This window comes from Haliotis rubra, unplaced genomic scaffold (genome assembly GCF_003918875.1).
Source record: "Haliotis rubra isolate DU_JTF1 unplaced genomic scaffold, ASM391887v1 Scf30, whole genome shotgun sequence".
In the NCBI taxonomy this organism is placed as follows: domain Eukaryota; kingdom Metazoa; phylum Mollusca; class Gastropoda; order Lepetellida; family Haliotidae; genus Haliotis; species Haliotis rubra.
In genome coordinates, this window is record NW_025766969.1 from 3029749 (window position 1) to 3056754 (window position 27006).

Consider the following 27006-nt stretch of genomic DNA (forward strand, 5'->3'; position numbering starts at 1 on the left):
GTCTGGGCCAGACAATCCAGTGATCAGCAGCATGAGCATCAAACTACGCATTTGTGATACGATGACATTTGTCAACCAACCTGATCCCGTTAGTCGCCTCCTACGACAATTTAGGAAGGCGATACACAACAACCTAGGGCTGTGTAACAACTGGCATGTGTAACAAATGGGAGACAACCACTGGGACGGGTAACCCGGATACCCGGACGGGTGGGTAAAGAGTTGGACCCGGGTATCCTTCTCAGTACCCGGACCCGTTATGATCATGTGAATAATAGATTAATAATTGAAACATGTTATTCTTTCATGATTAAAAGGCTGTATTGTCCTTGAAGATTTAGACATAAGGTAGACAGTCACCTGTTTTGAATATAATACACGTTAAGATGTTGAAAAACTCGAAATTTTAAACTCTGAACTGAAGAATATATTGCCATGTCTTACGAATTTGATGTCAGGAATTAACATAACGGGTATCAGGGTAGGGTAATAGGGGGTGGGGTACCCGAGTAGAACCCCATTGGCTCCGCCAACGCAAAAAAATAATCTGCAATGTGGTCTTAAGTCATTTTTTAAAAAAGTGTGTGTGTGTGTGTGTGTATTCGAACCCCTAAACCCCATCCCTCTGATACCTCGCCATCCTTACAACAAACACACTATATTATTATTATGTTACTGACATTGCAACCTAGTTTATTAAATATTGAAATATACAATTCTTTTCATATCAAGAGAAAAATAACATGAAGTGTATATGAATATTTACCCTGTGTCACTGTGTGATACATTCCTAAGCAAAGCGGCCAATATGTATTTCCCTAAACTCCCCCCGATGCAGGAAAACATCACAGTAAACACGAAGCTTAACCATGGAAACAATACTACAAACGTGTAAATTAAATAGAAGCACATTACATGTCACCATGATGTATTTAGTACAAACCACTTGAAAAGAACTATTTCAATATCCGGCAGGAACAGTGTTATCGCTGAGCGTGCACTGTCTCCCCCATTCACCCCCCGAATACCATACGTCACATCTGTCGCCAAGACTTCGATATTCAGATTCGATTTATCACCGGCCACAACTCTTTGTCAAATGTCGCCGGCACTGTTACGTTGATCAACTACGTGGCGCTGTGCCTCACTTCCTGCGTGGACATCTACACTCTACCTCCACGTCGTTCACGCATTAGGAGGGGGATTCGGGGAATATTTCTCACCTGGGATAATTACAGGTAGTCACACCTCTGCTCTAGAAATGAGGTATGTATTTCTGGAATGGTTTTTAATGTTAAAATGCGAAGTTTCATTCATGCTGAAAGTAGTTAGTAGAATTCGCACTAAATAGTCTGTCATTTTGGTTGAAGTTTAAGATATATCATAATTTCAGAAATTTTCTTATCTCAGAACTGTTTTCGTTGTACTATCTGGGTTTTCATGTGTCAAACACATTATCATTCTTTAATGTATGATTTGTTTGCTATACCTTATTGTGATTATAAATTATGCCTGCTTTATCAAATATTTGAGAAATATTATTTAAGTATCAAATTTGCAATATCGTCACCAACATGTGATTATAATATCTTTACTGTTTTGAGGTTAGTTTACAATATATACTTAGTCTTTCATCACCGTCCGTATTATGAAATTTGGTAGTCGGGTGCCATCGCTGACACCCCCACCAAAACCCCAACACACACCCCCACACACACACACACTACCCCCACCCCCGGGGTGAAAGGTACAGGGGTATTGTAGCAGTATCGACCACAACGGGTGTTGTATAATTCCTTAACATTTTCATCGTGGGTCCGAAATATATGTGTAGGTTAACTACAACCAGGATGCCCTAATATTATTTTCATTTGAGAAGGATATACGAAATCTGTTCTGTATGTTTTATTTAAATGTTGTAGGGTCTGTAGAATAGTCTCCCATACTACCGTGGCTACCACCCTATTCCAACTGTACACTATCGAAATAAGGGTACACTACTACCAGGCTGTTGGTGCCTGAAATATTGTATTTTTTACCTGAAAGCCTTATTTGGTTTACTGAAATGTGTATTTCGAGTGTAAACATCGATACAAATGATTTGTATTTATGTGTCTAAATCTAAAACTCCAGACCAACACCCTGACTTTCATAAAGAAATGAAAAAAATGAAACTTAAAAAACCCTAGAAATAGTCTTATATGGGCTCATAATTCCAAAGGAGACCATTCTTAATTCAATGTTAAGTGTGTGTAAGGTATGCACGTCAGACACCAATGGCACGATAGACATACTCGCTATTAACTATCATTGGAATCAGAGTTGAGACTAGAGTAACAGAATGTAACTAAAGATTCTTGTATTTGCCTCGTTACATCCTGCCTGAAGCATTTCGTCAAGGAGGTCCACGTCATTATCTTCGTGTCATTGATAAGAAAAATGTACGCGACAAGAGGTCACGGAGAACGTTTCAAAATACACTGAAAACAATTTCTGTAAATTATAAAGACAAGTGAGGTAAATCGATATTAACGACTCAGTGAATTATTATGTTTCAACTACGCCGAAAATAGTCATCGAACTCCTTTGACACTGCGTGCATCTTGACTCTTAAGAGTTACGCCCCTTTGACATCTTTTATGGCACTTCGACTGTCACACCTGTTGGCATTCAATACTGTTCTAACCTCAACAACATGCATTAACATAGTCAAAGCGTGGATTAACGTTAGTCTCCTGGGTTCACGTCTGTATGGGTATTTTTCTTGCATGTTATGTTAGTCACACAGCTTTCATAAATTAATATGGAATCATTGGTAATATTGACCTCTTTACAAGCATAATATGGCATGCATTTATTCTCTGGTAATTGTTACGAATTTTCGGAAGGTGGCAAAAGCCATTTTCCGAAGAACGAACCCAAGTCTCCGAAAATATATGCAGCATCGAGTCCCGGGAATAATATTGCAAGCGTTCACTAGGTTGCTGGTGATATTATGGACCATATGGCCGAGAGAGTACCCCTGTGACGTCCTCCTTGAACTCACTAACCGGGATGGACACAATGTCCAATAACATACATATACATATATAATGCCTGACACAACCTAATGCATCTAATCGTACATGTACTCACATTCCTACCGGAATCAATGCAAGCAGCCGTCTTCCATACTGACCTTTAAATTAGTCTTCAGACATATTGCACAAAACTATCTTAAATGGCTTATTAACTTGTTAGCTAATCAGTCAATTAGGATTTGAAACAAGAAGGTGAAGGTCAGTAATGGCTGCTGCAGCTGTACAATCAAAGTGAGTACCACATAATCTGTATGCTTGGCATTTGGTATTTTTGTTAGAGCTTTGTTGGCGAGGACACACTGCTTTGAAACATTCACAATGGTATATTTTTCATTAACATTTATTGCATGTAGCAAAAGATTATAAATTTAGCATAGTTTATTAAGAAACATTGAACGGATTAGGGACAAGTAACACACTTGCGAGACCTTCTGCTGAACAGCTTATGTTTTGCGAAGGATTTTGGTATGTATTTAGGAAGGTAGTACCGTACGGCTTTCGATAACCACAACATATTTGAAAATTTGAAATATTTGTCTCCATTGTGCAAAAATGGCAAGGCCTACTGTGAGTATGGCTGACCCAGTCAGTAGCCATAAACCTGTGATAGTTAGGTCGATTCATCAGACACGACCCGATTATGTTTCTATAGGTTTGTCAGCACCATAAGCCTACACGTTTAACACCCGCATCACTTGAAATGTCAAGAATGTAATGCAATCTTAATATACATATATCTGGTGTCCAAGTTGTCTAAAGTACCGGGTTTCACTATTCAGAGCTGCATCCTCAGTTCGTGTCCCACATTTACACTAGGTTTCCGGGTTTGTCGGTATCATGTCCATGTTAGGTCTCACCAACAGTGAGGGAATGAGTTTAGTTTTATGCCGCCTTCAGCAATATTCCATCACTATTACGGCGGGGGACAACATGGGCTTCATACATTGTACCCATGGGGAATCGAACCTGGGTCTTCAGCGTACGAGCGAACACTTTAACCACTAGACTACCCCACCGCTCTCAGGAACATCACTCTTTCCACGTTAAGCTGACACTCGGTGGTATAACGTAAAGCACTGTTCAAAGAGACGCTAAACCAAACTCACTCACTCACTTGTGGTTGTATTTGTGCATGAGTTGGAACTTTGGCCTTGCACATGCCTGTAGTACACTAACATATCACATAACATAAACAACCTATAATACAGATACAAGTCTCCGTTTACTGAGGCTACAGCGAGTGAGTATGTCCTTAAGCCGCTTTAAGCAATAATCCAGCAGTATCACGGTGGAGTCTCAGAGATGGCTCCGCACACTGTACCCATGTGGGGAACAGATCTTCAGCAAGACGAGCGAACGCTTTAACCAGTTGGCTACTCCACCGCAAAATGTCTGCAATTCCGTAACAAATTCCGTTTTGGTCAAGAAATTATCCATTAAAGTAATTTTTCAAAAAATCCTTCTGAATTCGATAACTCTCAACCGCTAGAAATTTAAATATACTTGATGGAACCATGACAAAGTTTATACGAACTCTTCGACGATGTTAAGAACATGTCTCCTTCTGACAAAAGCGGGGCGGTTGGGTAGCCTAGTGGTTAAAGCGTTGGCCCGTCACGCCGAAGACCCGGGTTCGAATCCCCACATGGGTACAATGTGTGAAGCCCATTTCTGGTGTCTCCCGCCGTGATGTTGCTGGAATATTGCTAAAAGCGGCGTAAAACCAAACTCAGTCTGTCAGTCAGTCTGACCAAAGCAGGTCCAAATATAGCACAGTCACCTTCACATCGCATTTGTTCATCCCCACAAGTTTAAGTATGAACAATACGAAGTTTGAATTACATCTTAATGCACAAATACGACTATAAATATCTTGCTGATCAGTGACTCGATCCCTTCTATTGGCAACGTGATTTAACACCATGCCATCAACAACATAAACAATAGTCTTCCTGCAACCGGACTTCCGGAAATGTCATCTATGCTGACCACTATCGAACATGTCTGATATGTTAATGGGTGCGTTGCATTAGACAGAAAATGTGCCTTTGCTCGGGTTTCATTGATTATTCGATCTGAAGTGGAACACATGTGCAAGTGTATCTCTGTATAGCTCAAACAACCGGAAGCTTTCCAGAACATTCGATTGACTAGGCATACAGTGTAATTCATACGGTTACAGTACATCGATCTGTGGCAGTCGTTTATAGTCTTTGAAGCAAACACGTATTCATACAATATCCAATCCAAAGTATACTTATGTTGTTTTAATAATTAATATTCATAAGGTTTGTTACAGGTAAGCAATACAACGTATATAAATTGTCCGAAGCTTTTCAGATGAAGTGTGAATATTCTTTCAGTGTTTGTTATGGAAGAACATGTTGACACATAAATACAACAGACATCCGAGTGATTGACATTATGAACATCGATCTACACTGTTGGGATACGATGACATGCATCAACTACGACTGTAAGACTGATCAGCGCTAGTCGCCTACGACAAGCATAGGTTCCTGTAGAAGAAAGGGCCAACATTATAGTTGGCAAACCGAAACATGAGTCTCATTAACTCATTCAGACAATGACCCCCTTTTCAGCCGATCCGAATTTGCTCGTGTGAAAGTGAAAATAGACACTACAAACAACTTTGGTTACACTGAATTCCAATTCCTTGTTTCATAAGAAATTGGTATTTACAAATGAATTTTAATTTTAAACTTTAATAACATCGTGTTTCTATATTTTATGGCGAGGTGTAGGCAGCATGACCTTAACTAAGACGTCTCAGTGTAGTTCTGTAACTATACATGTATATATCAATTCCGTACCAGACCGCCAAACCTTTCTAGCGGCAGAGCCACGTTTTAAGATTTCAACGATTTCCAGGTTTCCGTTTGTCAGAGCTCGCTGTACGACAGAGCATGCTGCACGACGCGTTTGCAAGGATCAGAAGGAGCGTAGTGTTGCAATATACAAGTGCTTAGATGTATCAAATAATACTGATTAATATTTATGTATCCAGCTAAATGAATTGGTCTCAAAATTCTGGACTGGTTATTGTACTAAGTTGCGCAATGGCACGAACACCAAGTCAACAGGAAACGAGACTGTTGTGTATTCAATGTTTTGACTTGATGTCATAAGAAAGAAGATCGAATGGGCAAAATGTAGTAGCGTGTCGTGAGGGTTCATTTTATCCACTGTCGACATGTTAAACCGATTGTCAAGTCAAACATTAACTCACACATTTCCTACACAACCTTTAAAGTGAATAATTTGTTTATTTCAGCCCACTATCAATCAAAATGTCGTTGTTGCTGCTGCTGTTGACGGTGACATGGACGACGGACGCTAGGATTGGCTTTAAGAAGGACCTGTCAATGGATGCTGTCTTCCCCGCACCCATCAGGCGAGACGCTGGGCTGCCGGAGGGACATCTCCGACCCCTGGGTAATTGTTTCCAGTCATACACACCAGAAAATGCACCATAAAGTAGGGCAACTTTCACGATGTAATGACGAAGAAATTCTAATGTATCTTGTAGATATACATCGAAAGAACAAAGGTGAGCAGACCTATGATTCGATTATAGAACCATTGGGTAAAGAGTCAAGTCTGCATGAACGCATGGGAAACAAGACATATTTCCAAACAGGGCCGTCTGAAGACATGCGCACGTTGGGCAGTTTCCCGTGGCCCCACGAACATACGGGTCACATGCTAATGTGTTGTGACATGCTGTCAATTATACATTTGCTACACATTAGACACTTGTTACTTGTAAATGCACATTTAGCTGTAAAGACGGCCCTGTGGAAGTACCAATAAATATATGTTTAATTGTGTGGACCATTTACATTCTTAGTGCAGTACAGGCAGGAGCCCAGGTTTTGCCGGGTGCCTATAATGCTGTTAGATCAGCCCTATGTCCAGAGCATGTAAACAATCGCTTTCTCATTGGCCTTCCAAATATACATAAATCACAGTATATAATTCGTTTACTCAAGAGAATGATTATACGAACGCACATGCATATATTACTTCCTTGAATATTCTTTGATTTCTAACGGTAGTAAGGATTAGTTGCAAACCTGCTTGCTAAAAGGGGATAAAGGTTACGAAAGCGGTGTGCCAAAGTGGCACCATTATCGTTTTCTACAGACGGGTGGTCACCTGTTCAAATGATTTCGTCGGGCTGACTATAATAGAGACTCCGTGATGTGTGGTTGTAGCGAACCCCAATGGCGCGCCTTGTCTTGCCTTGGATCATATAACAGTTTACATAGTATATGCTGAGTGGGGCGTATTAGAGCCGCAATATTGCTGTATGTTAAGCAATTGCTGTGTATGCTGAGGGGCGAGCTAAACACTCATTCATCTCCGATAGCTGACGTATAATCTTCATTGCCCAGGCTACCAGCGTCCGGCTGACTCCCCTGCAGACGAACTGGACGGGTTCCCGGACATCAGAGTGTTCTACCACGGCTACTCCAAACAGCGGACGCCCGTGGTGTTCCGAAAAGCTCTGAAGGACGAGGAGGTGTTCAAGAACTGGGCGACAGACAAATACCTCAGAGACACGTAAGTACTCTACCGTGTGTCCCCGATCCCGCACCTCTCTGTGTGAAGATCTCACAACACATCCACACGAAGCCACGTCATGCGAACTTTGTCACTGACCAACTGTCCTCAGATCGTGATGCAGAGAGGTATGGCGTATGTGTGAGTGAGAATGGTTTTACGCCGCTTTTAGCACTATTCCGGCCACATCTCATTCAATAATAGCACTTTGAACAGAACACAGCACAGTTCCACAACGCAATCTCAGCGATAAGACGATTGTATCTCCCATACTCTTAAAGGGACGTACGACAGGCGTAGCGCTAATTTGGAATTCCTTCGTAGATAGATCAGCGTCTAGGAACGTCACACATTTCACCTTCAGATTTCGATTCTAAAATATTCGAAATGAAAATGTTAGGCTAAGGTTAATACAGTACATGCTATATCAATGTTATGTTTCGCATATTGGATCACTTGACCGTTATCTCAGTCTGAGTTTTTCAATAATTCAGTTTTCAGAGCTACAGATAACTTTTTGGGTCATTGAGTTACGTACTCGCTTGTGTTCGTCTCAATTGGGTATCCTAATTTTGCTTTGATTAACCAAATAAATTGTACTCATCTCACTCAAACTCAATTGGGTATTTTGCCATTTTCGATTAATTATAATAACGTTTAAGTGTTAGTGTTTGTTATTTATATTTTTTCTGTATTATGAGAAACTACAAGTTGTCAAGTGCATTTCCTGAAATAGAACCTGTCAGTATGCCTCAGTTATTTTATCTAACCCCCGGTACGCAAGCTAAGATTTGACATTTTTTGTGTACGCATGTAAGATCACATTTATTGAGTATTTACAAAAATTCAAGTTTACTTGTACGCAATAAACTTAATAGGAATTGAGTTTTCACATAAATATTTGCGTAATTTACGCAAATTACGCAACTGATCTGTACCTGCAGTTGTACATAAGGTTAACAAGGTTCTATGAGGGCAACCTAAAGTCTGGGATCAGCAGAGGCAGGAAGGTGATGATTAGAGGCTAAAGTAGACCATACTGGGAGGAGGCGTGGAATGGGAGCGGTTGTGTTATTAGCCACATGCTCCGGGATATGTCAGAAAGACTATTCCCTGATTATATCCATTTATAATCTCTAAAATTCTTCGACCTGCTTTTCTAGCTTATGAGCCTAACGCCTGGTGAGTCCTGAAGCTACTCACTTCACCAAAAGTAAATGAACTTTGAAACCTCCCATCCTCCATCTTTATAGGAATCAGTCACTTAGCCTACCGAAAGTCTCGGCAGATTTGAATCAAGTAAAGCAAGAATCAATTCACACAACATGCACGCTAATCTTTAGGTTTATTTCTCCATAGATGCAAGAGCTAGTGAGTGAGTATGTTTTTACGCCGCTTTTAGCAATATTCCAGCAATACCACGGCGGGGGACACTAGAAATGGGCTTCACACATTGTACCCATGTGGGGAATCGAACCCGGGTCTTCAGCGTGACGAGCGGACGCTTTAACAATTAGGCTACCCTACCGCCCCTGCAAGAACTAGTGAAGTGAATTCTGAAATATTCTGGCATTATGTATGATTCAGTTTTCACGTTAAAAGTCAGTGCCTTCAGTGCGTCTGACTTCCTTCATTGTGCCACCTTGTCTGCTACACAGTTCACCTTGTCCACAGGTTCGGCAAGCTCAACATCACGGTTGTCACCCAGCGCCCCATCTTCCACAAGGACGAGATCAAGCGGACGACCCAGGTGGTAAAGGTGAAGCGCTTCCTGTCTGAGTACGAGTATGAAGACTGGTACATCTCTTCTGTCATCCCAGCGGAGATACAGCAACAACTGTCGGTCAGTCTACACTAGTGTTGAGAATTGGTTAAAATCTCATAATTGATGATTGGTTCATTACCACTGATCAATCATCGAAAATAATTGGTTAGCGTCATTTACAAAAAAATTGTTATTTCACAAGAAAATAACGAAAAAAATCATGTAGTTATTTTGGGGGTTTTTTGGGCAAAAGTTCACATCTTTAAAGGATGACTAGTATGGAGGAACATAAATTTCTTAGAGTCTTTAAGATAAATTCAATCATGACTTGGAACGAGCTTGTAGTGCTTATGAAATGTAACAGACAAAACCAACCTAGTGAAAAATACTGTTAATGAAAACAAGTGTTCTAGAATTGTTTGTGTTCGATTATGAGAAAACATGATCGATTGCTTGGTCGTTTAGTCACTGCGACCAATCTTCGATTATTTCAATTAATCGGACCACCACTAGTACAAGCAAAGATGCCTTTTGTTTGGTTCCTTATGAACGATGCATGGTTTGAGAGCACAACTGTTGTAACCAGTATGTTCTATATCCTGATAGTGACAATATGTACAACTCTGCTCTAATCTATGGTCTGTATGGTATATGTGAACTGCAATAAGTGAAGACGTAGGGAATATAGCTCTGTTAATTACCGAGGGGCTTTAAGAGTAGTTACATACGTTGATATCAACACCATGATGGATCATGTACCATCCTATCGCTGCAGCTGCCGACCATCTTTAACTGTGGTGTAGTGAGCCGTTATCTCCAGAATCCGGAACTATGGATGTCCAGTGGCAGTATCTCCTCCAAGCTCCACAGTCATCACGACCACAACCTCCACTGCGTCCTCTTCGGCAGACGTGACTACGTCATCGTCCGAAACAAGTACAGATACAACTTTGACTTCAAGGAAACAGTAAGTTTCTATAGTGTCATTGTAGTCTCAAAACATTTAGTTTCATTGGTTTTCAGTAGCCCTGATTGATCATGAACAACGGCGTGAATCTGTGGAGGACCAGTATTGCAGTTTTGTGTAGATGTGTGATCTTCTTGCAAAGCCTTATTTTGACTCCAATCTACAAAACTATTCTTAGGTTTTTCCCATCACTTGTCTATATGCATGGATTTTTGAAAACGTCAACAAAACAAAATTAAAATGAACAATCCCAAAACGTAAGGGTAATAGAAAAGAACAAACACATGTGCAATAAACATTTATACGACGGGGGTATCGAGTTTGTTAAACTTTGAAGTTAGGTTTAAAAAAACAGATTCATACTGAGACCGATCACCGCTTACTTGGAGAGTGCAGATTCTCATACTGGATTGGAATCCCTTCCCCTCTCGTTAAGTATTTGAAGTTGTATGTCCAAATCTGTCATTTGTTACATCTGAAATATAAAAGGGAAATGTGCGTTCGCATCTATTCCCAATATTTGCATGACCTCTATATAAAGGACACCGACATATTCAGGATGATGATAAGAAACCGTCACCTTATACCTGATATGTTTTCAGTACATCAACTCAGGCGAGGGCTTCTCCCCCATCGACATGGAGAACATCAACGTCTACAAACACAAGAAGATCAAGGAGACGCCATGGACATGGGCCTCCCTCAAACAGGGGGACTGTATCCTCATACCCTCAGGTAACGACTTGTTGGTGTTCCACTTAAACCAGGTGTAATTACTAGCTGGTGTTAGGTACATGTTGAGTATCTGAAGCAGCAAGAACACCGAGGAACATCAATACGTGGTGATTATATGGATAACTACTTCTTTTTTCTTTGTAACGATGTTTCATGGTGGAGAAATTTTGACAGTCATCACTATGACTTTGCCATGTTGGAACTGTAGGTATGCTTGCTTGGCGACGATCCAAGAATCTGTATCGAAAAGTCGCAACACCTGAATAAAGAAGTTGTTAATCAATAAAATGTGTCCTTATCTGATTTACCAACTTCTAAATGCAACTCAAAGAAGTTGCAATGTTGGACTTTAAACTGCATTTTGCACGTATGTCGTTCTAATCAGGAACAAATTGTACTTTTGATGTTGAAGTGAACAATTTTTAATTATTGTATCAATATGCAGGCTATATGACTTACACATTTTGAAGACTGAACCCTTATTTTTTGCGTAATTGGCCATTACGTTCATGTAAGCCTTGACACATATAAACGTGTCCCTTGAAAATGAGTTATGTGTTACTGTTATAAAGTTTAGTAATGTTATAAATGGAAGGTCGGTTGTCAAAGAATTACCAAGAGATTTGCGTTTCCTCATAGACTTCTCTGTTCCAGGTTACCTCCACTACGTGCACGCCTACGGTCGCAGCATCTCCTACTCCATCCTGTTCTCCCCCACCTCCGACACCGACGAGGACGTGGACGAGCCTCCATGTAAGAAGGGCGCAGCGGATACACTGAAGCCAATGTCTGAAGGAACCTTCACCTGGAGCTATGATGGCGGGAAGACGGTATGTATCGTCTGCCAAACCACTGACCGCTTTAATGACTCCCATTATGATCACAAGCTTATGTACTGACAAGGATTCCAACAGGATCATGAACTGTAGAATGCCTACACTGTGTATAGTACCCTGAATGCAGAAGGAAGAAAATGAAAATAATCATATTGTGTACACTTTAGAAAAAGTAATGCGAGGAAAGACAGAGGATCTTGAAATAGTAGGTATTATCAATCTTATATTTCCACTTGTATGCATTCGAATGTAAGTGCAAGATTTGTTTGGGGAGTGTATACAAGTTTATATGTGATACTCACCTTAAATCTAAACATAAGCGGGAGGAATGTTTTGCCTCTGAATTAGAGTGTGAAAATATTTTGTAAAAGAATTGTATATATTTCAAATTCAATTAGTTACAGCAGCAATATGAATTAGACAACTTAAAACAACTGCTGACTCGTGTATTCAGCCAGCAGTCTCTATACCAGCTTCTTTTTTTCCATGACAGCGTCTGACTAACCGGCAGCTGGATGCAAAAAGCATGCGGCACCATCTCATGTCACTCCTCAGGGACGATAGTCAGATCTATTTTGAGAAGTTTGACCATTTTTACAAAGAAGCAACAGCTTGGGTATGTACTTCCGAGTCTTCTACCGTATTCATCGGAAGTCTTGACAGATATTCAGAAGGTGAAGGCATGACACTGTCCTGCTACAGAAACTATACACCCGAGCATTGGATTTGTCCAAAAACTTACAAACCTTCTCAAAAGACACTGAACCATTTTAAACACAAGGTCCAATACGCAACTACAGCATCCTCCATCAAATTCATCACCTCAAAACCGTTTTTTCTTTGTGTCATTTCAACCGCCACCAAACATGGGTTTACACTTTCTTTACAAGGCTGTAGCTGTCTTTGCAGCGTGTAAATAATTCTGGGTCAGAAATACCTGTGATTGATAGCTTGAAGATCCGGGTTAGAATTGGTCTTCAGTAACCCATGCTTGTCGTAAGAGGCGACTAACGGCATAGGGTGGTCAGGCTCGCTGACTTGGTTGACACATTTCATCGTATCCTTATTGCGTAGATCGATACTCATGCTGTTGATCACTTGATTGTCTGGACCAGATTCGATTATTTACAGACCATATAGCTGGAATATTGCTGAGTGCGGCGTAAAAAGACCACAACAATAATTATTGGATGTTTTAAGCATTTGGGTACTGGTGTCCCGTTCAACCTAAAAAATGGGTATCTTCTCTGAATAAAATATAAATTGTTAACTTAATACATAAAAACTTTTAAAATTTGCAACTTTCGGCATCTAACTGTTAGGTGTGTGATCATTTGCTATCTATGATTCTATCACTAAGGTGTGGGTTAGCCTAATGGTTAAAGCGTTCGCCTGTCACACCCAACACCGTTGTTCTATTCCCAGCATAAGTACAAAGTGAGAAAAACATTTCCAGTCTCCTCTGTCATGATATTTTGGAATATAGCTGGCCCCAAACCCCGACACTCTGGACTGTAAATGTTAAACATATATTATGTTAAATGTATATGTTGAAAAATATGTGTAAAATAATCATCTGTTTATATATCTATACCTTTTCAGGCAAAAGACGCACCCCCTGCCCAGCAGGTGTTTAATATCTTGAAAGAGAAAATCGTCAACATACAGAAGCGGGACAAAAAGCGAGGTCTCAACTACATCACCCGGGTCGACATACATCAACTGAGTGACGACCAACTGATGAGAATCGCTAATATCTTTAATAAACCCGAGGGAAAACCTCAGAAGGATAAATCGAAACTGAAAAAGGAAGAGTTGTAGTTATGAAAGTTTAACTGTCTCATAATTTTTTCTCTTGATTTCAGTATTTATAACGCAGGTATTCGCAGAGTAAACGTGTTGTGAAAATGAAACATAAATCGGGATTATAATCTTAAGAGACAGTTAAATCGGAATGTATGAGTTTTTTAGTGTGTATTATTTTAGAAATGTAAAATTAATTTAGTTCAATTTTTAAATTCTTCACCATTGACATGCTTCTTGTGTAGGATCGCATAGAAATACATTTCCTTGCGTAATAGAAATCCTTGTCGTATTTTCCATTCAAGTCCCACTAAGAATAAATAACTAGACTACACAGTTCATGAATATGTGTAAAAGTGGAGATAGCACCGTTGCTGTCTCCCAGCTTAAAGTGAGAAATGCGAATATTAGGTGGTTCCAGTTGATAGTATTTGTTACAGTCAGTACATTTGTGTTGATAACTGCAATCTTTAATGACCAAAATTGCACGTTGCAATATAACCACATTCATTCTATACACATGTTTAACGCGGCAATTGATGTACTTACTGTTTGCAATAAATATGTTTCCTAATATATATTTGTACCCGTTTTATTGTGAAGCGGTAAGTTGTATCCATTATGGACAGAACGACCCTTTCTTCAAACGAGAAGCTGTGGTTGCAGTATTTGCAAGGTAGAATTTCGTCGAACAATCGTTTCAGAGTTGCGTTTCTTGGACCTGCCATAAGACAATGACGCTAGAGTCTCTCTAAATACTGCTCTTCGTTTGATCATTTGATTTTCTTCATAGGAGAACCCGTGAAGATCCGGGATAGAACTGATCTTCAGTAACCCATGCTTGTCGTAAGAGGCGACTAACGGGATCGTGTTGTCAGGCTTGCAGACTTGGTTAATGTCAATGGAATATTGCTGAGTACGGCGTAAAGGTAAACTCACTCACTCACTCACACTCTTCATAGGAGATTTGCTTCCAGTTGCTCTAAGGGTTTGTAGGCTTTTGTTTTGAATACACATGGACATTTGGAACATGGCCAAATGTAGCATTTGTTACTCAGCTTAGTACAGATTCTAGTATATTGGGTTGAGTCTTATCCGGGCTTTTGGTTTGTTCTCTGGACATATGTGTGCAGCCATTACAATTGTTGTGAAAAGACAAGTTGACCGGCTTCTCTTTAGTAATATTTCGTGTTCTCATGCAGTGAATCCCAGCTGTGAAAAATTGACTTTCCTTTGCATGTGTTTGTGACAGGTGCCACCCACTGGCCTTGGAGAAGATAACCCTTTCGCGAACACCTGGTACCATCTCTTTGTGATGGTAATTCGTAAACACATGCTTAGGATATCGTCGGAATCTTTCAGGGGATTCTGGGTTTTGCAGCCATTCCATATAATAACACGGACACAGTTGTGCTGCATGTAGATCACAATAATAATACAATTATACTCTCAGGAATATGTGCCAAGACGTTTCCTCAAGGTAAGCGTGTCCAGTAGTGTTGGGAATTTGGTTAAAATCTCATAATTGATGATTGGTTCATTACAACCGATCAATCATCGAAAATAATTGGTTAGCGTCATTTATGAAATGTGTTAATGCACACAAAAATAAGGAAAAAAACATGTAGTTCTTTCGGGTTTTTTGGGTAAAATTTCACATCTTTAAAGGATGACTAGTATGGAGGAACATAAATTTCTTAGAGTCTTTAAGATAAATTCAATCATGACTTAGAACGAGCTTGTAGACTGCTTATGAAATGTAACAGACAAAACCAACCTAGTGAAAATACTGTTAATGAAAATAAGTGTTTTAGAATTGTTTGTGTTCGATTATGAGAAAACATGATCGATTGCTTGGTCGTTTAGTCACTGCGACCAATCTTCGATTATTTCAATTAATCGGACCACCACTAGTGTCCACTAGCCACTGCACTTTGTGTTCACTCTTGCGATTCCATCCTTAACCAGAGGCAGTGGGTTGGGCTTGTGGTTAAGGCGTTCACTCGTCACGGCGAAGACCCGGGCTCGATTCCCCACATGGGTATTGGAATATTGCTCAAAGCTGCGTAAAACTAAACTCACTCACTCACTCACTCAACCGTAACAAGCATCCGGGGTACGCGTGTTGAATTTGTCTTGAAATTATTCAAACAATTAAGTGAAGACATTTATTTCGAAGACTCTCCAAGTTGTTTATCATTGAGCCCAACTACTTCCTGCCCTTCACGTGAGAGGAGGGATCATATAATGTACTGCTACAAAAGATAGTATTGACGACAAACATCCTTTGCGAAAACACTGTAAAACTGAAAATGTCTGAAAAACTTAGCACCAAAACACATCCTTTAGTTTGCACGTGCCGCACCATGTGGCGTCACACACGCGCGTAGTCGGCCTTCCTGACTTTGACACTTCCGAGGAAGGTAAATTAGCCTCTGTGGACTGTCATATCTGTCAGTCATACTGGGCCGCTTTTCACACAAATGTGATTTACTTGATTTCTTTCTTTGTTTGTGTATGAACGATGGGCGGGGAGTCGCTATGGGCAGTTGGCGTGCTTGATGCTGGCAGAAGTCAAGGAGCAGTGGTCAATATGTTCCATGTTTCACAGTCTGTGTATGAACGATGGGCGGGGAGTCGCTATGGGCAGTTGGCGTGCTTGATGCTGGCAGAAGTCAAGGAGCAGTGGTCAATATGTTCCATGTTTCACAGTCTGTGTATGAACGATGGGCGCGGAGTCGCTATGGGCAGTTGGCGTGCTTGGTGGTGGCAGAAGTCAAGGAGCAGTGGTCAATACCTTCCGTGTTTCACAGTCTGTGTATGAACGATGGGCGCGGAGTCGCTATGGGCAGTTGGCGTGCTTGGTGGTGGCAGAAGTCAAGGAGCAGTGGTCAATACCTTCCATGTTTCACAGTCTGTGTATGAACGATGGGCGGGGAGTCGCTATGGGCAGTTGGCGTGCTTGATGCTGGTAGAGGTCAAGGAGCAGTGGTCAGTACCTTCCATGTTTCACAGTCTGTGTATGGACGATGGGCGCGGAGTCGCTATGGGCAGTTGGCGTGCTTGATGCTGGCAGAAGTCAAGGAGCAGTGGTCAATACCTTCCATGTTTCACAGTCTGTGTATGAACGATGGGCGGGGAGTCGCTATGGGCAGTTGGCGTGCTTGATGCTGGTAGAGGTCAAGGAGCAGTGGTCAGTACCTTCCATGTTTCACAGTCTGTGTATGGACGATGGGCGCGGAGTCGCTATGGGCAGTTGGCGTGCTTGATGCTGGCAGAAGTCAAGGAGCAGTGGTCAATACCTTCCATGTTTCACAGTCTGTGAATAGCATTGGAAGAGGTACCAAAGAACGACGATCCCGTTATGGGCGTGCCGGGTCAACTAAAGTGCAGGATCGATCTGTAATAAAGCTCTACCAAAACGACTGGTGTGGATGGTGTAGAAGAAGGGGAAGAAGTATTCTCAAGATCTATGTTGGTTGTTGAGATTTCCAATGTTGTATCAGCACTTGTGTCGTTGAGTTCGGGGGCGGTAGGGTAGCCTTGTGGTGAAACCGCTAGCTCGTAACGCCCAAGCCCCGGGTTCGATTCCCCATATGGGTACAATGTGTGGAGCCCATTTCTGGTGTCCCTTGCCGTGATATTGCTGGAATATTGCTAAAAGCGGCGTAAAACCATTGTTGATGGAGAGCAGCCTGGCTCGGGTATGGGCTGGCCATCTGTACCATTGGAAAGCAGTAGACTGCGATGACGTACACGACAGTCTCTGTTCCCTTCCTTGCAGACTTTGAACACAGGAACTTTGGCATGAGGTTGAGACTCATATAATACTCTTTTTTGCACAGATGTTTACACCCCCCGCCCACCCACCACCCCACATATGTTGACGTTACGTTATACGCACGAATACAACATCACCAAACTTGATTGTCACACCACGTGCCTTAGGATTATAGTCCTTCTGCTGTTTAAGTCTTTCAAGGTTTGCTGCAAGTCCATATCACACTTGCTAAACACATCGTCAAACTCATTCAACAGACAGCTCAACTGAGTTATTTCGTCCGGTGAGTTGGTATCAGCCAGAGAGTCCAGATCTAATAATTCTTTTGGTAGTTTGGTATAGAGCCAATATGAGTGACCTCATCTTCAGAGAAAAAGCCGTCCAATACAGCACCTTGTTCCAAATGACACTGTTCCGAAGTACTGTTTGGGCTGGAATTGTAACAGCCTTTGTGGACGGGTTAGTAACTTCAACCTTGACTCGTGTAGTGGAGTAGCTAGACAACACCAGTAATACGTGTAGGCGAACCAGGAAGTACGGTCTGTGTACACGGAATCTCCATTCCAATCTGTGGAGCATGACCCATCATAATCTGGTTGAAAGACGGGGGTATTGTGATCACATTCCTCACATTCTCAGTTCGATTAAAGTCATTCCAACGCCCACTGAGCTACTAGATAGCCATGGTCCAAGGAGAAGAACTTCCAGATACCTGTCGCCAGGTTACACCAACAATTACATGATTGATTGTTGAAGAACCTATACTCTTCTTTATGCCAATGTCTGATGGTGACGAGCTGGTGTGAACAAATGGATAACTGTCATGGAATTTAAAACGATTTGTTGCTGTATATTTGTATATCTATTTACCATATTTTGCGGTACGATTTTGCAGCAAACGGACTGTAAGAGGAAATAGGACAAATCCTATATCTTACAAGTCAGGTGCAACTAGATTAGGGTGTTTTAACGTTGAAACTGTGTTGCATGACCTTTTGTGATAAAGTTGCCACTACAAGTAGTACCTTGAGAGGCATCTTACGGCGCTGCTATTCACCGACAGAGTTGCATTATTAGTTCGAATCCAGTATTTACTGTGGTAATGTGTCTGGGTTTTTTAGCTCACGGGATTCACCAAAAGGGATCAGCGTTCAAGAGCGGCACCAGACTTCCTCCCACATCAAGCGGTCACCCCGTGGTGTATCGGAGATATTGACCTCATCCAACAGGGGGTTACATTGTATGTGGGGAGCTTCTTGGCAATTCTAATGTTCGGAAGCAGATGAGCTGGGGGTTTTGAAGCATTTAACTGATTGTGTTATTACTTATGCAACATGTATGAAATTCACTCTTATATTAAAACGCAGACAACATAGACGAATACACATTCCCTTTGGAAAGTCGCTGAGTTTGTGTGCTGGCGATTAGGTGCGTTACTGTGATGATGCGGTATTAGAATCCCGGATGCGGCTCAACCCTCAAAAGTACTAGTATCTGTACTTTACTGAGAGAGCGTAATCCCAAAAATAACAGGCGAAAATGGACGGAGTTATTGAAATGGAGTATGCTGTAGACTTGCTTTCGCTATACGGGTTACAAGCAAGGACGATAACAGTGAAGAAGAAACATCAGAGGGTTCGCGATAGCAAGGCTTCTGACATGAACCTGAGGAACTGTTCCCTGCTATGTCAGAACGCTCGTGGATCTGCCGTTGGTTAAAGTGATCTTAGCGCTAAGGTTACCGTAACGCTCGATAGACCGGGGTAGCGCTAAGGACGGTACGAACGGCACCCTGATCTCATAACATCACAAACTCGTGGATCTGATGAATTATACTTTATTTACATCCAAATATAACCAGAATCAAAAACAAGAAATCAACATGTAAGTGAAAATATGAAATTAACACCAGGATCCCCTTGCATAAAGGGAAATAATGGTGTTATCCTAACTCCCATACTGGAACAATCGTACCGTATTTTACAGTATTCGTTTGGGCTTGGAATTAAGAATATTACCTTTGCGCTTAAGCGCCGAAGATATAAAGAGTCTGAAAGAAATATATTTCCAGACGTTTGATTTCAGAAAATACGGTACAACAACGGACGGTAATAGCAGATGATGACTGCGATAGGCGACGCGGCACGTCAAGACGTAATAAGTCTCATATTACGACGCTTCATCCACTTCATAACATACCCACTGGCGTGATACGACAGGCGCAAGGACGGGATTCGGGGCTGTGCATCATCTGCCTTACCTTAGATAACGCGGTTCTATAGTCAGCATGTGACTTTATATCAAAATGTTCTCTGGAGGTCTTGGTTCGTGCCCGCCGAACCCAAACCACCCGACAGATAGATGCAAATGTTACCGGAGCAAACAGTTTAACCATTGTGCGAGAACCATACAACTGATAATGTATCATCAGACACCGTATTACCTTAATTCATGGAATAATGCCAGATATCGATTTAAATAAATGCTGGGACTTTAACCAGATGCGGGGATTGTAAATAAATTCCAAGACAAAACAGAGGCTGGATATCTGCCGTGTCTATAAATAGATTCCGGTTTTGATAATATGCCGGGGTTTCTAAAAAGAAGTCGAGACTATATTTACGCGGGACCCTGTAAAACAATAAATACATTATTTCCTATATATATCATAAATATAAACTATACAATGCCATAAAACATTTTTTTATCCCAGCTAAAAAATATAAGGAATGGTCATTCACTTGAGAAGAAATTGAAGCCGGGTGTCAAATATTCCGGCTTCAGATCCTTATCATACGCTTCGGTATGCCAGAATTGTGTTTTATGTAATATAACAGAATTAACACATTTCAAGGAATTTGATCCCTGTGACGAAATGTCCTCAATCACTTCCGGTAAAACATGACATGCAGAGACTGGATAGCCACAGCCGCATGTCGTGGTCCAACATCAAGGCACTGTGTAGGATGAGACGGTGGCACGGAATATTCTGCTCTATTTATTCTGGTATATTCACTCCACTGAATTGCATCATTTCTGTCAATCAGCAGATATATCTTCCACATGGCCAATAACATTACGCCATTCTGGTCCAATGCATTACATATGTGCAGGTCTATTCTCGGGCATGAAAGTATGCGTCTGAAGGTATCACGTACATACCTTTCAGACTTCTGTAGAAATACACGCACATGCGCGTATGTACGCGGACATGCAGGCTCATGCGTATAATTGTCTACACATGCAATCGGATTTATGCATGCATTATGCATGTGCTCTTGTTGAGACTTTTCCTAGCGTTACGGGACTTCAGTATTGTCATCTGATAACGCAACACTCAACCACAGAAATAAACACCCTGTTATCACTGGGGTGTCTTGGAGTTGTCAAATCTCCAGGTACAGTCTGTGCTGTGATTGTCACATCTATAGAAAGAAAACGAACGTTTATACAGTTTGATAAGAAACACACAAGTTCACACATCTGGTTCATCACAAACACGAGCTCCTGTGCCGACTGCCGGTACTGAACCGGCTTCTGAACGAGTGAGTCATTATTTCAACTGATAAGAGACCCTGTACCCGGGGTCTGTTTATCCATGTCTTGTTTATCCGGGGTCTGTTTATCTTGATGTGTGAAAAAGAGACCCTCTACCGGGGTCTGTTTATCCATGTCTTGATCAGGGAGACCCTATACCCGGGGTCTGTTTATCCATGTCTTGATGTAAAAGAGACCCTATACCCGGGGTCTGTTTATCAATGTCTTGATGTGTAAGAAAGGGAGACCCTATACCCGGGGTCTGTTTATCAATGTCTTGATGTGTGAGTAGGAGACCCTATACCCGGGGTCTGTTTATCCATGTCTTGATGTGTGAGTAAGAGACCCTGTACCCGGGGTCTGTTTATCTATGTCTTGATGTGTGAGTAAGAGACCCTGTACCCGGGGTCTGTTTATCCATGTCTTGATGTGTGAATAATGGCGGCCTTGCTACGTTCGTTATTGTTGAAAGACTTGTTAGGCTCTCTGCGAGTCAGTCACTGGACTGTGAGTTTTGAGGATATCCTCTACCTCCTGCACTTCTACACGTAGAACTACTACATAGAATAGAGCTTGTCTTTGTGATTGTCAATGTTGAAAGGCACGGAACTCACTTAAGTTAATTAAGTATGCATAATATGCACACCACGTCACATCCAATCAGATTCCTTGACTCATGGTCATATCTGGAAATGTTCGAACAGGTGGTAGATTCATTTTTACCTCACACTTTATATTACATTCCAAGTTTTATCATCACAAATAACACTTCCAATGTTTCATATCGTTTCTGATCCTCAAGAACATACGGCTTGTATAAAGACATGTAGTCCTGCTTATACACCGTTTTGTCTGGAAACCACTCCCACAGGACCTAACATGGCAGTCCATTTAACATCACGATGTCATCTTCCGTTCGGTTCTCAACAAAGTAGGTCATGAGTTCGCCCTTGCCCTTGACCTTGATAAGGCCTCGTTTCTGGAACATGTAGCCGAACTCCTTCAAGATGGCCATCGTTTCCTCTACCACCTGTAATGCAGATAAAAAAATCAATTTTGGTAGTTATGCATAATCTGTCTTCTCTAAAGTTCTAAAGTGAGTTAGTTAGTGAGTGAGTTCGTGTTTGACTCCGTTTAGAACAGTAATTCTATTATACCACGACGTGTCAGTTTGATACCTAAAGAAGGCCCGAAATGATGCAGGTCCGAGACGTGTCCCCCTTTAAAGGAAACCTACGACTGCAGTTATGGTGCCGACAAATCCGGAATTCAATCCGGGCGAACCTATCACTGTCACGGGTTTCTATGGTCGATAGGGTAGTCTAGTGTTAAAGCGTTCGCTCGTCATACTCAAAACCCTGGTTCGATTCTCCACATGGGTAGAATGCGTGAAGCTAATTTCTGGTGTCCCCGCCGTGATATCGCTGGAATATTGCTGAAAGCGGCGTAAAACCAGGTTTCTGGCTCGACATAAGGGACGCATCTCGGCGATTTGAAACAGGAAGCAGTGAAAGGATTGGCTCATGAACATACACATGTTTTAATTACACTGGGCGACCGAAGTTCACTAAGAGTCAGACCCGTGAAGATCCGGGGTAGAATAGGTCTTCAGCTTGCCACAAAAGGCGACTATGCTTGTCGTAAGAGGCGACTAACGGGATTGGGTGGTCAGGCTCGCTGACTTGGTTGACACATGTCATCGGTTCCCAATTGCGCAGATCGATGCTCGTGCTGTTGATCACTGGATTGTCTGGTCCAGACTCGATTATTTACAGACCGCCGCCATATAGCTGGAATATTGCTGAGTGCGGCGTAAAACTAAACTCACTCACTCATTTACTCACTAAGAGTCATCTCACGCGACCCACTGTGGTTTGTCAGATGTTGAAGCTTAGAGGTATTGTAATGGAACAGTAGATTAGATTTCTAAAAGGTGTGCAATGAAATATACCTGGATCTTCCCAGCATGCCCTGTCGACTCCATTCGGCTGGATACATTAACGGTGTTTCCCCAAATGTCGTAATGTGGCTTCCGGGCGCCAATCACCCCCGCTATAACGGGGCCGTGGTTGATTCCTGGAACGGTATCTTTAACATTCAAACTCCGGCGACACGTAACATGTAAAATTTATATGAAAATGATGCAAATTAAATCCATGAGATACTCCATTATAAATGTGACAACATGGTACCAAGACCCACCTATTCTCAGAATGAAGTTGTTGAAGGACTGCTCGTTTATTTTGCGCAGAGTCTCCTTCATAGCGAAAGCGAATTGGACGAGGTCGTCAAGGTGCTTCCATCGCTCGCGCAAACTGGAGCACTGAAAGTGTAGAAATAGCGTTATCAGAACATAAGTATATTTCTTCAAGAGAGCATTCCAGGTCTGAAGTAGGTTCCCAGTGCTTATGGTTACAAGAACTGACCGTGGTTCCATTTTATGACCTGGCTGAGTGTGTGGCGTCGTTGATGACTCTGATCGACCTGAGTCGGACTGGGCTGCACACACTACCCTAGCTGGGGCTGGCGTGACGGAGCTTTATCCATCACCCCTTTAGGCACAAGAAGTAGACTAGGAAAAGACCGGTCCTGTGAAAATGGTACTATTTATGTTTGCAATAAAGTTAACATTAATCGGTTTCAGAAAATGCGATGATGGTGCAAGATGGTTTATAGATGGCTCGTATGTCCATATATTTACAGGCAGACAGTAATCGGCCCACTAAATCGGGTATCGTTTCGTCAGTTTAGTCCCTTGTCCGCAAGCGACTGTTTCTGTCATTTCTGTAACATATTGTACGCAAATGTTTGAAAGAATCAAACAAATAGTACACTGTCTTCATAGTTTCAATATTTCACACACAAGCTCTGTTGCTTTGATGTTTTTATCCAGAGACCGTCTCCAGCGTTCGAAATTAACGTCGGCCCTGAGGCCCGAGGCCAACTGAAAACCACCCGGACCCACAGTTTGTTTTCTGCAGGTCCTTATGGACGACAGCTTGTTCATCCCAATAACTAAGAGTATTATTTTCAGAAAATATCATTCAGTAATTTCTAGTTTTTATCTCGATCAGCAGCTGTTGTCTGTAAGTGAAACGACATCATTTTCGAGGAAGCAATTTAGATCACAGACTTTTCGGAAGACTTCGATTTTGACATGATTTCGTTGTAAACGAAGACAAATCAGTCACTAGAGATAAATTAAATTCTTTAACTCAGTTTGTTAGTTGTCATATTTTTGGTTTGTTTTGAATTACTTATAGTGTAGGTAAAATATAGGGCCTACACATTCTGATCAGGACCCACAACGTTTTATGGTTCTGGGTCTTTAGGGCCTGCAGCTTTTCAGGGTTAAGGTCAAACACTGCAGAGACCACATGATAGATAATATGGTTTATCCCACAAACGGACAGGAAGTTAAAACATGTCAACAAGATTTTATGAGAGCTTCAAACTTTCTTATCGTGCTACCTACCAAGCCAACACTTTTTACCATCTATTAGATGCATCAGCTCACATCTCTCTTTTTCTTCAAGATGTAGAACAAGCGGTGATTTCCCATTTTTGGCAGTCTGTTGTGTCTGGACTATGCAGGTCTCGTCAGTAAAGTGGTAACTAATTTGCTACTGGGACAATAGGGACCAATTAGGCACTGGGGATGTTTGTAAAAGTAAAGAGGTTAGAGCTAGGGAAGTTCATCTCACTTCAGGAAAGAAGGATGTTTTATTTAGATAACTAATTTCCGGAGTAGATGAAAGAGGGAAGTTCATCTCACATACTAGAAAAGAAGGATGTTTTATTTCGATAGAGTATATATAGATTTGAAACTGAATTTCTTGTTACACTTATGTTCACTATGGAAGAGAAAGGACAGAGCCAAGACGCTACCCAAAACACCCCATCACCAATGCTTGTGGCAGTGTGCTGGCTGGTGTCATTGAACATTTGAAATACTTTGCAAATGTATTGTGAATAAAATAATCATCATCAATAAAAGTCTTTGTTATTCTGTTCTCTTCTTCACTCTACATAGGAGTTGACTAAATCCATTAAGACTCATTAAGGAGGTGTCAAAGGGCTAATTAGGTGAGGTGAAATTGGGTTTAACGTCGTGCTTGAGAATATTTCGCTCATATGATTACGTGCATGCGTGTGTATGTGCGGATGCTTGTACTAGCCCAGACTGAAGCTGGTTTTATAGTGCTAGCCCACTGAGATACCATGCCGCAGTGAAGCATGAATACCCCACCCAGACACATTATACTGACTCCGAGCCGACCAGTCCTTGTTGGACCCATTAATGCCGAGCGAAGTACCACTAAACCACGGAGGCGGTCGGCGCTGACAAACCAAGAAATATATTCAGGCCCAGTCTGTGGTTCGAACCATAAGAAGATCCATACAAGGCATCACTCAATACATATCACTCTGGGGCAGTGGGGTAGTCCAGTGGTTAAAGCGTTCGCTCGTTACGCCGAAGACGAAGGTTCGATTCGCCATATAGGTACAATGTGTGAAGCCCATTTCTGCTGTCCCACTGGAATAGTGCTAAAAGCGGCGTAAAACCAAATCTCACTCACTCACATATTTTTTTAACTTACCCGCCTGCCGAAAAAGATTACAGCAACAGCAACAGCTATAAGCGCTGCTGTCAATGCTGTCAATTATGCTGACTCCGAGCCGACCAGTCCTTGTTGTACCCATTAATGCCGAGCGTCAGGCAGGGACCAACAAGTACCATATTTTACCGTCTTTTGGTATTACGCGGCCGGGGATCGAACCCGCGACCTATCGCTCTCCGGGCAGACGCTCTAACCACTACACCACGGAGGCGGTTCAAAGAGCTAATTATGAGGTGTGAGTCATAAACTGCCAAAATCGGGACAACTGTTCTAGCTCGTTAACTATCACCGTTAAAATTGACTGCCAAAAGTGGGAATAAATCGAACAAGCATTGCACCAATATACAGGCGTGAATCAACAGCAAGAGATATCAAAGGTTAACTTAAAGGTTTCTTCTAATAGTGATTCGGAGGTTGCCCTTTTAGTAATGGTTTTCGTATTTATCATTGACACGGTTCATGAATGACTCAAAGAAATACACACGACAAAACCCTTTCTTAAATCATAAGCAATATCTACCAAAAAAGCGTCCATTTTGTGTTTCCCATGCATCCATGAATCTCAGAACTCGGAATAACTCCTTATGTTTAAAGAGACTTTCTTTTAAAGCATCGAGGATTCTCCTTGTTGTGTCGAAGCCATGACGTTTGACAGATGAGGGTGCTTACATTAAATCGAGGTATTCATATGAAAGACCAACATATCTTCTAGCAGATACCAGAGAAGACACTGTTGATGCCGAAATTTAACGCACGCTGTATGCTGACCTAGAACGGGAATTATGTTACATTTACTGATGTCCTAACACATATAGGTAGATATATCGGCGTAGTTAATGTCAACATTTGGGAATGGACTCATGGTTTCGCAAATTACAGATTAAATGACGAATTGTACCAGCCCCAAGTTTAATTTACGAAGAGGGCAGTAGAATGACACAGTGACGTCAATTCAGTGTGATTTTATGCAAAATGTGCACTTTATAGCCCGATAAAGTACTATCGGCGCCTTTCATCTAATACATCTAAGAATTTGGGATTAAGACTGAAGCAGCAGGCTAACATCGAATTTACATGAAAGTTCAAATTAGTTCTCAGAGGCAAAAATATAGAGACATAGAATATTGTTCTATCCCTATGTGTTTTCAGTGTTACAAGGTAGCCAGTTTCCATGTGATCTGAACGTTAGGAAGAGTGTTCTTCAGCATATGAACGTTTGTTCTCGATTGCAATCAAGGAGCATATTCATTTAATTCAGTCATGGAGTGATATCCATTTAATCCAGTCATGGAG

The 27006-nt window shown here is 41.6% G+C and overlaps 2 protein-coding genes across 2 annotated transcripts in view; one reads left to right on the top strand and one right to left on the bottom strand.

The window, feature by feature from the left end:
* The first annotated feature begins 1058 nt into the window (after positions 1–1058).
* On the top strand, positions 1059–14349 carry LOC124282604. Its single transcript, XM_046718626.1, has 9 exons — positions 1059–1266; positions 6376–6536; positions 7499–7667; positions 9342–9510; positions 10208–10399; positions 11002–11134; positions 11789–11964; positions 12464–12586; positions 13573–14349. Exons 1-9 carry the CDS (start codon positions 1262–1264, stop codon positions 13789–13791), a joined length of 1347 nt encoding a protein of 448 aa, XP_046574582.1. The 5' UTR covers positions 1059–1261; the 3' UTR covers positions 13792–14349.
* Positions 14350–21249: 6900 nt separating this feature from the next.
* LOC124282634 (adenylate cyclase type 3-like) overlaps positions 21250–27006 on the bottom strand; it is a 56933-nt gene continuing 51176 nt past the window's right edge. Inside the window, exons 19-21 of the mRNA XM_046718663.1 lie at positions 23294–23414; positions 23043–23167; positions 21250–22121 (exon numbers count right to left, since the gene is read on the bottom strand). Coding sequence (XP_046574619.1) covers positions 21966–22121; positions 23043–23167; positions 23294–23414 — 402 coding nt within the window. The 3' untranslated portion in view covers positions 21250–21965. The remainder of the gene's footprint in view (positions 22122–23042; positions 23168–23293; positions 23415–27006) is intronic.